The 10,000-nt window shown below is 53.2% G+C and overlaps 1 protein-coding gene across 1 annotated transcript in view; it reads right to left on the bottom strand.

The window, feature by feature from the left end:
* Positions 1-10,000, bottom strand: part of Sptbn4 (spectrin, beta, non-erythrocytic 4) — an 82,825-nt gene that overhangs the window by 43,970 nt on the left and 28,855 nt on the right. The window contains exons 7-14 of the mRNA XM_013509644.1: positions 9,868-9,983; positions 7,845-7,957; positions 7,569-7,756; positions 7,374-7,491; positions 6,793-6,951; positions 5,767-6,069; positions 4,542-4,692; positions 4-212 (exon numbers count right to left, since the gene is read on the bottom strand). Of these exons, the coding sequence (XP_013365098.1) occupies positions 4-212; positions 4,542-4,692; positions 5,767-6,069; positions 6,793-6,951; positions 7,374-7,491; positions 7,569-7,756; positions 7,845-7,957; positions 9,868-9,983 (1,357 nt within the window). The remainder of the gene's footprint in view (positions 1-3; positions 213-4,541; positions 4,693-5,766; positions 6,070-6,792; positions 6,952-7,373; positions 7,492-7,568; positions 7,757-7,844; positions 7,958-9,867; positions 9,984-10,000) is intronic.

A 10,000-nucleotide genomic window follows, 5' to 3' on the forward strand; every position in this document is an offset into this window, starting at 1 on the left:
CGCCGCGCCGCTGCCGCCCGCGGCCTCCAGGAGGCGCTCCTTGTCGCGCGCCCAGCACTCGGCCTCCTCCAGCTCCTGCAGCAGCGCCCACAGGCTCCGTGAGGCTTCCAGCTCCGCGCGTCGCCGCGCCGCCTGCTCCTGCAGCTCTGCCAGACAGCCGTGCACGTGGTTCACGCGGTTGCAGATGACCTGCGGGTCGCAGGGTTGGTAGCCTGGGCCAGAAGGGGAGGACTTGGTGACCGGGCCGAGAGAACGTGGGGTGGGCTACCTACCCTGTCCTTGGTTTGACTTCATCATGTGCCAGGTCATAGTTCTCTCCTCCAGGCAGCCTGCCCTGACACCCCAAGCTGGAGCAAGCACCTCCTCGGGACCCTGGCTTCTCTGCTTGCCCCATCGCAGCCTGACTACTCTGGATGCCTTTTCCTGATTGGTCTCCTCCAGGAACTGGAAGCTCCCGGCGGGCAGGGCCAGGGGCTTCTTTGTCACACTGCATGCCCATCACTGCCAGGACAGGGTGGAGCCCAGAGCAGTGGCCTAGAGAACAGGGTGCGGTGTTTGAAGGACGAATGGATTCCAAGAACCTCAAAGCCGTGGATTAGACTGTAAATGTCATTTCCCCAAAAGCTGGGCCAAACGAAACTTCCCTGTTCACAAGCCATGTTTCTGGGACCCCTCTCTTCCTCTGTTGCCTTAGTAACTCAAGTGGTGACCTGAACTTCTCTGTCCCTCAAAATAATTCAACTTCCTGCTTAATTTCTGGTTTGCGACTAGAGAATTGTAAAATTAGTGGGTCACAACCAGCTTTTCTTTAGCGGAAGAGAACGAATTAACAAAATCAGAATGCAGCTCACAAGGTGAGGAGAAGTAGTGTACTGTTTTGTAAAACTTGGGGCCGGGTGTGGTGGTGCACGCCTGTAGTCTCAGCACTTGGGAGGCTGAGGCAGGAGAATCACCATGAGTTCGAGGCCAGCCTGGACTACATAGTGAGTTCAAGGCCAGCCTGAGCTACATATCGAGAACCTGTCTCAAAAAAAAAAAACCTTTTGTATCTCTGTGTGTGTATTTGTGTGCATGTGAACACTGAGGCATGAGGTAAATGGATTTCTCCCTGGGGTGAAAAAGTGGCCGGGGATGTAGCTCAGCCGCACAAGTGTCTGCCTGGCAAGTGTAAGGTCCTGAGTTCGATTCCCAGTACCAAGAAAAAAAAAAGAAAGAAAAAAGTATGAGAGACAGTACCCTAGATAGAATGCAGGGCTTTTGTAGTTCTGGGCGTTCACTGATATTGACTCAAATGCTAAGGTGTCCAGCTGAATAAATGTTACAACAAAGCTTCTATGCAACCAGCCCTTAGTCCCTGGTGATGTTCTTAATCCTCACAACTACCCTATGGAGCTAATAGCCTCATTAGCCCCATTTTACAGATAAGTAAACTGAGGCGCAGAAAAGGAAAGCAACATGCCTAAGATCAGCTGAGAAGCAGCCGCTCAGGATCACACAGCGGATTACTCCCCAGGGAGCACTGCCTCTGATCTCCAAGGTAACAGGTACCCGACAGTGGCCACTTTGCTGCATTCTTGGTGCTACTAGTTGTCCCCAGGAACTGGGCTCTCACAGGGAGAAGACAGGGAGCCTCCAGGGACAACAATGCCTTGATGTGAAGGCCAAGTCCCATGAGTTTTCCTGCCGCTGTGATATGGGTGAGAGAGGACTGAGCCAAGCTGGCGTCCTCAGTGGGGCCAGCAGGGTTTGAAGGGAAACTCTGATGTTTGTGCTTAGAATCTGATGTGGCCCCACGGGGCCGCAGCAGACTCCCTCATCGCCCTACAAGTTCTGTGGCCTGGGCCTCAGTTTCCTTCTCAATGAGAAAGACAAACGCCAGCCCAACTGCTGTCACAACTACAGCTAGCTGATGAGCACCAGAAATCCGACAGAATACCATCAGTGAAGGCCACTCTTTGACCAAGGGATAACACCCAGCCTACTGCACAATCATAAAGGTGGCCGTGCAAGCCATTAAAACGACCGTATAGGGGCTGGGGATTTAGCTCAGCGGCACAGTGCCTGCCTGGCAAGCGCAAGGTCGTGAGTTCGATTCCCAGTACCAGAAAAAAACAAAACAAAACAAAAATTAAAAAGTAAAAAATAAAAAAATAAATTAAGTGACCATATAGGCCAGGCCTAGTGGTGGCACACGCCTGTAATCCCAGCTCTCAGAAGGCTGAATCCAGAGGATCTCTGCAAGTTCAAGGCCAGCCTGGGCTACAGAGTGAATTCAAGGCCAGCCTGAACTGCATAGTGAAACGCTGTCTCAAAAAGGCAAAAACACCAGCCTGGGCTACAAACAGCATAGTGAGACCCTGTCTTCATTCATAAATAAATAAATAAATAAATAACAAGCCAGGTGTGGTGGCGCACACCTGTAATCCCAGCATTCAGGAGGCTGAGGCAGGAGGATCGTTGCAAATTCAAGACCAGCCTGGGCTGCAAAGTGAGCTCAAGGCCAGCCTGAACAGCATAGTGACACCCTGTCTCAAAAAAGAAAAAAAAAAAGACAAAAACAAGAAAAAAACAAAATAACCACGCGTCTCCTTGCACAGCTAATGCAAGTAACTGCTGCCACATGACTGAGACAGCAATCCTCTGATCCTCCGCTACCTAGTGCAAATGATGAAGGTTGGCTGGGCTGTAGCTCTGGGCCCTGGGTTCCACCCCCAGCACACTCCCCCACCAAAAAAAAAGAAAAAGCTTAAAATCAAGATGTTCACTCATCTAATTCACCCCACCTCCCAACAGCATTCCATCCACACCCAAACACGCTACATTAAATTGAATGAACCACAGGTCATCTACATAAGCCCAAGCCCTACCAGCAAGCTCTCCGCAGCACTCCCTCACTGAGATGCACCGGCGTTCCCCCTGGAGTGTGCGGACAACCAGCAAATCCAACTTGGTTTGACCACAGAGGGATTCTGGTGGTCTTCGCCTAGAGGGCACTGGCCTCAGCGAATGGCAACCTTCTTAGAGCTAGTCTTGGTTTTGCTCTACTTCCGGTAGGGCTTCCCACTCCTCCTTCTCAGTCCTTGTCTTTGGAGGGGGCTAACCTCATTCTTGGCCACAGGGCGAGGATGTCTTTGGTGTGGCCAATGAGATCACTGCATGCTCAGTGGCCACAATGATTGGCTAGGCAATGGAGAAGGAAATGGCAGTGGGCCAATGAAAGCTTTCCCTAGAACTTTTGTCAGAACTATTGGGAGAAGGAGACCTATTTCCTTTTGGGCCCCTTAGGGGGCTGGGAGGGAATGGCTAAGGATACCTACATAGACCCTAGTGACCGAGACAGATGGAACCTTAGAGGAAGCATTGAACCTATAATCCCAGCACTCTGGGAAACTGAGGCAGGAGGATCACAAGTTCAAAACCAGCCTGGGCAACTCAGGGACTTAGACCCAGTCTCAAATACATAAAAACATAAATTAAAAAATTTTAAAAGGTCTGGGGATGTAACTCAGTGCAAAAGTCCTGGGTTCAATTCCCAGTATCAGAAAAAATAAAATAAAAAGGATCACTGAACCATTCCTGGGTCCAGCCATGCCCAAAGTCAAACTGTCTCTCCCTGGACATTTTAATTACATAAGCCAATCCACCCCCCTTTATCCTCTAAGTCAACTGAATGAAGTATATCACTTTACAGTGAAGAGCCTCTGTCTATCCACTACTTTACACAGTTCTGTGAGTTTTCTTTTGTTTGCAGGGGGCCTTTTATTGTTGCTGTTGTTTTGTTTTCTGTCTTTTTGAGACAAGGTCTCACTATGCAGTTCAGGCTGGCCTTGAATTCACTTTGTAGCCCAGGCTGGTCTTGAACTCTCAATGATCATCCTGCCTCAGCCTCCCGAGTGCTAGGATTACAGGCTTGCGCCACCACACCCAGCCTGTGGGTTTTCTTTTATACTGGTGCTGGGGATCAAACTTAAGGCCTTCGGCACAGCACCTTGCTTGGCAAGCACAAGGTCCTGAGTTCGATTCCCAGTACAAAAAAAAAAAAACTCAAGGCCTTGCGCATGCTTGGCAAACATTCTACCACTGCACTACATCTCCAGTCCCTTATGTTGTTTTTTGTTTGTTTGTTTTGTTTTGCTTTTGTCTTTTTGAGACAGGGTCTCACTATGAAGCTCAGGTTGGCCTTGAGCTCACTTTGTAGCCCAGGCTGGCCTTGAACTCAAAGTGATCCTCCTGCCTCAGCCTCCCGAATGCTGGGATTACAGGCATTGTCACCATGCCCAGCTCCTTATATCATTTTTAAAATGATATTCACTGAGATTGAATTGTGAAGGGCTTGGTACATAAATGCTCATAAACAGGACCTAGTTACTGTAGCACCTCAAAGCAGGAGGAAGTTGAGTGGTCACTAATTCTCTCCAGGATTTCCTGCGTGCACTGTGATATGGCCTCGAATTAGATGCCTCCAAGGACAGGGAGGTCACGCCTTCCTGCTGTCTCAGGAGTCACTCTTGCCTCTATTAGCACATCCCTGCCCAACTCACCCTGCAGGTGGGAGAAACGCAGGGCTGCGGCGTTGAGGGCTTCCACGCGCTCGCTCTGGGCCGCAATGTCTGCCTCCAGCAGCCCATGCTTCTGCAGCAGGTCGTCCGCCTCCACCAGGTGCTGCCCGCACTCCCGGGACAGCAGCTGAGCCTGCGGGGTTGGGGAGGCCGGCGGGCAGCCTGAGCACAGCTCAGCACTGCCTCAGGGCCATCCGCCCCCTCCAACCTCTGACTCCTCCCCGTGTCTCCCCAGCGTGTCTCCTTCTGTCTCCTCTCTGAATGTGCCCGGCTGTCCCGTCTCCCCATGTCTGCGCTCTCCCTCTGTCACGGTGTCTCATCTGTATCCTTTATCCCGGGTAAGGGTCTCTTTCTCAAACAGGCTTCATCTGCCAACGTGTAGGCACAGAGATTTCCAGTGTCAACCTCATGTCTGCCTCTCTGGCTCTATCTCTGGTTTCTCTTCTGCCTCAAACTGTCACTCTTCCACTGGCTTAACATCTCTCCCTCCCCCTCTCCCTCCCCCTTTCCAAGCTCTCTCTCCCCCTTCTCCCCCTCTCTCTCCCCACCCCAGGGGATTAGGGCCAGGGTCTTGTACTTTCTAGGTGAATCCTCTACTACCTAGCTACGTCCCTTCATTTTTACTTTGAGACAGGGTCTCCGTAGGTCACCCGGTCTGGGCTTATCCCTGTGAACCCCCTGCCTTGGCCCCCTTAGTAGCTGGGATTACAGGCATGCACCACCATGCCCAGCTTGTCTTTTTCTACCTGTCTCCTCTGTCCCATATCTTTCTCATGAGCTTTTGCTTGCTCACTCTCTTGGTCTCTCTGGCTTCCTCATCTCTTTCTTTCTTTCTTTTTTTTTCTTTTGGTACCAGAAATTGAACTCAGGACCTTGCCAGGCGTGGTGATGCATGCCTGTAATCCTGGCACTTGGGAGGCTGAGGCAGGAGGATCATCTCGAGTTCAAGAGCAGCCTGGGCTACAAAGTGAGCTCAAGGCCAGCCTGAACTGCATAATGAGACTCTGTCTCAAAAAGACAAAAAAAAAGAACTCAGGACCTTGCACTTGCCAGGCAGGCGTTATACCGCTGAGCTATATCCCCGGCCCCTGATCTCTTTCTGTCTCTCCCCTTCTACCCCAGCCTCCACCTCTTTGTCAACTGGCTGGGGGTCCATACCCCTCCCACCCCTCCCAGGGCCCCATCCCGGACCTGCTCTGGTCCCCACCTGCATCTCCTCCATCCAGTCCACCATGTAGACCATCTCCTGGAAGACCTTCTGCAGGGCCAGGTTCTGCTCGAGCCGGCTTCTCCGGGCACCTACTAGTCCGGTCAGCAGGGCCCACTGGCGCAGGACGCTGTCACGCTGAGCGGCCACCCGCCGGGCATCATAGTAGCCTTCGGCTGCCAACGCCTGCGCCAGTTCCGCCACACCCTGCACCCGCTCCTCGTAGGCTGCGATGTCCGCCTCAATGGCCTCGTGCTTCTTCATGGCTGCCTCCACTGCCGGCAGCTCGTACCCAAAGTTGTCCTGGGTAGCGCAGGCCACAGACACTCACCATGTTGCCTCAGCGTGCACTTGTTACCTTGACCCTGGGTGACCCCAACACTCTCCACCCATCACCTTGGAGACTAGGTCCACACCCTAGTTGCCCTAGAGACCAGTCCCACCCTCCCCGGTAACCCTGGAAATCAGTCTCACCTTCTCCTGTTACCCTGGAGACCAGTCTCATCTCCTCTCCCCGTTACCCTGGAGACCGACCGACCCACTTTCTCTGTTACCCTGGAGACCAGTCTCACCCTCTCTTGTTACATCTCTAACCCCATATTGGTTACCCAAGAGACAGGCCCCCTCTTTCCACTGTCTTGGAGACTGGGAATAAGGTTTGCTATATTCTGTTACTTGGAAACTAATTCTATCCTCATGAGTTACCCTGGACACCAACTACAACCTCCCTTGTCTCATAAGAGAGGAAACAACCCCCGTATTTCTGAAGACAGTAATTCTGCCCTCTCCAGTAGCTCAGAGACAGCCTCACCCCCTTGGTATCTGGAGATCGGGCCCACTCCCCTCACCCACCAATCAATTAGGAGACCGATTTCTGAGGACCCCCTTCCCACCTTCCCTTGTCACCAAGGAGACTGGGACAGCCCTTCCCTGCTGCTTTGGAGATCCAGTGTCCCTGTCTCGTCCAGGGCCATGAGCCCTGCCCTCCTCTGCTTTCCCCCCCGCAGCCCGGCCCCGCTGCTGTACCTGGGAGACCAGGCGCTGGTTCTCGTTCAGCCAGCTCTCCCTCATCACCACCTTGTGGTCGAACCTCTGGGCCAGGAGTTCCAGCTTCTCCTGTCGGATCAGCTCGGCCCGCAGGGCAGCCTCCCGCTCATGCTCCGCCTTCTCCAGCTGGCCCCATGCCTGGGGGAGTCGAGGAAACAGTTAGACTCCAACAAGTCCCCCGTTTCATGGCCCTGGCATCTGTGAGACCACTCAAGAGTATGTACGGAACCCTTAGGAAAATGAGCAAAAATGTTGTCAAACTACTGCTGGGAAATGGCCAGAATGGCTGGGTGTGGTGGTGCATGCCTGTAATCCCAGCACTCAGGAGGCTGAGGCAGGAGGATCTTTATGAGTTCAAGACCAGCCTGGGCTACAAAGTGAGCTCAAGACCAGCTTGAACTGCAGAGCGAGACCTTGTCTCAAAAAAAAAAAAAAAAAAAAAAAAGCCAGAATGAAGACTCAATCCATCAACTCTATAATGTAAAAGGCTCCCTTGAGCAGTGCACAACCTATACAACTCCACAAAGCAGCCTCGCTTCTCCTCTCCTCCCCAGACTGACCTTGTCTATATCCCAGATGCCGCAGCCCTCCCGAGGCACGAAGAGGCGACGGTTGCAGGCCCGGAGTTTGCTCTGGATGCTGAAGAGCAGCACCTCCAGGTTGCCCTTCTCCTGAAACCTGAAGGGACACAGGCTCAGGAGCCCTGTCCCGTGTCCGCACCCACCGCTCTCCTCCTGAGGGCCTCAGGGCCTCACTTGACGGGCTTCTCCAGTGTGCAGTAGGCCGTGAAAGCCTGCAGCTGCTGCTGCACCCCGCTCAGGGAGTTGGCAAACTTCTGGTTGCTGATGAGGGCAATGGTGCGGTGGATCCAGGCCAGCAGCTCGGCCGCCAGCTCCTCGTAGCGCTCTATGATCTTTCCCACCTCCAACACCTGGTCCAGCACCTGACCGGCAAGGAAGCCGGGGTCACCCTCAATACACCCCCAGCCGGCGCCCAGGTTTCCACTCGCCCCATCCCTTGGCTTCTCCTACCTTCCCGATCCGCTTCCCCTCCACAGCCAGAGCCTTCATCTTGGAGAAATAGTGGTAGAAAGAGACCACATAGGTGATGATGGATTTCTCATCTGGGGCCTCCATGTTCACATCTGGGGGGAAAGGGGGTGAGGGAGCAACAGTGTGACTCTTACTAACTATGACCTTGGGCAAGACCCCGTCTACATTTCTCAGTGTTTTACCTGCTCAGTGGGGGTCTACCTTATGGGATTCAACAGTACCTGACACATACAAACCATAGAAAAATATAATTTCTCAAACACACCATTCTTTCCACCTCAGGGCCTTTGCACATGCTGTTTTCACTGTCTGGAACACTATTCCTTTCTCTGTGTGCCTGTCTCCCATTCAGCATTCAACTCAAATTTCCCCAATTAAGCCTCCTTGTTCACCCTGCCTAGAGTTGGTCTCTGCATGTTATTCTATCTCCTAAGGTCTTATTATTTCCTTCCCAGAATGTATCACAAGTTGTAATTATACATTCAGCAAAGTGATTAAGTTATTATCTAGAGACTGAGCTCCTCGTGACCAACTGTCCCTGTCTTTTTAAAAACATGGTTCCTGCTATTCCTAATACACAGAGTTGGAGCTCAGTAAATATCCACTAAATGTATGAATGGTGTGTGTAAAAGACCTGAAGCCCAGGACTGGGGCTTTGAAGGCAGCATGTGCTTGAATGTCGGCTCAGCCATGTACTCCTGTTACTCCACATGCTTAGAACATGGATCCAACTTCTCTGAACCTCAGTTTCCCCCCTGTGACAGTAAGGATAAGCATATTTGCTGCTTCCCAGGAACACTGTGAGATTAGAGAGGACAGGCTGGCAGAAAAGAGGCTCTCCAAAAATCAACAAATTCTGATGTCATTTAAATTACCCATTGAGCCGGGCGTGGTGGCTCACACCTGTAATCCCAGCACTCAGGAGGCTGAGGCAGGAGGATCGTGGTAAGTTCGAGACCAGCCTGGGTTCCAAAGTGAGCTCAAGGCCAGCCTGAACAGCATAGCAAGACCCTGTCTCAAAAAGACCAAAAGTAAATAGCCCATTGAATGTACAACGTTATTATATTATTATTATTATTATTATTATTATTATTATTATTATTATTATTTAGCTTTGCCCTGAACTATATCCCCAGCTGTTTTGATTTTTTTTTGTTTCGATATTAGATCTGGCTATGCTGCCCAGATTAGGCTTAAACTTGGCATCCTCCTGCCTCAGCCTCTCAGAGTGCTGGGGTTACACAGGCAGAGGCCACCATGTCCGGCCACAACATTGTTCTTGGCCCTCGTTCTTCATCGTTTCAAGAAACTGACATCCGCAGACACCTACAAAGCGCCGGCACTGCGCACAGAATCCGGCCCTCAGAGGCCGGGCAGCAGACTCACTGAGCCTGTGAGTTCCAGGTCACCGAGTTTAGCAGTTTAGCGGGCAAGGGACTTCACTTCCCTGAGCCTTCATCTCCACCTCTTTAAAACAGGGCTGCTGGAGCCTACCGTGCCAGGGCACCGCGAGAGGAAAGGGAAGAGCCGCGATAGCACCGCAGCCTTGTGTTGGGCAAAGCGGCTCAGAGAAAGGGAGCCGCAGTCCTTCCGGGCATGCGGGCGCGGGGTGCTGGGGCTGGACGTGAGCACGGACGGGAACGACAGGCCTGAGCGGGGCCACACTGCAGACGCGGGGAGCGGGACAGACAGCGCGCGGCTGTGGGGTCGGGGAGCGGGCAGCATCGCAGCTGGGGAGACGATCGGGACGACGTTGAGGATGGCGCCTGGGGCTTGAGAGGGGCTGGAAATGGTGCAGGGCTGGGGGCGGGGGCTGGGCTGGGAGCGGGGGCTGGCTAAGGGTGGGGCTGCGGAGGGAGGGGACGGCCAGAAGAAAGGCGGCGGGGCCCGCGCTGGGCCGGAGAGGGAAGACCGGCCGCGGGACTGGAGGGCGCGGGGCAGGACGGAACTGAGTCCGAGATGGCCGCGGGCTGGGGTCCGGGCTGGGCCCCTCGGGGCTCACCTTCAGGGTCCAGCAGCCGCGCCAGCCCCAGGTGCTGCTCCGCCGTGCGGAAGGCCCTCTGCAGGTTGTAGTTGGCGTTGGACTTGGCGAGTTTGCTGAAGTCCACGAGGTCGGGCCTGGGCAGGGGCACGGA

This window comes from Chinchilla lanigera, unplaced genomic scaffold, assembly GCF_000276665.1.
Source record: "Chinchilla lanigera isolate Chin_1 unplaced genomic scaffold, ChiLan1.0 scaffold00177, whole genome shotgun sequence".
Taxonomy (NCBI): Eukaryota; Metazoa; Chordata; class Mammalia; order Rodentia; family Chinchillidae; genus Chinchilla; species Chinchilla lanigera.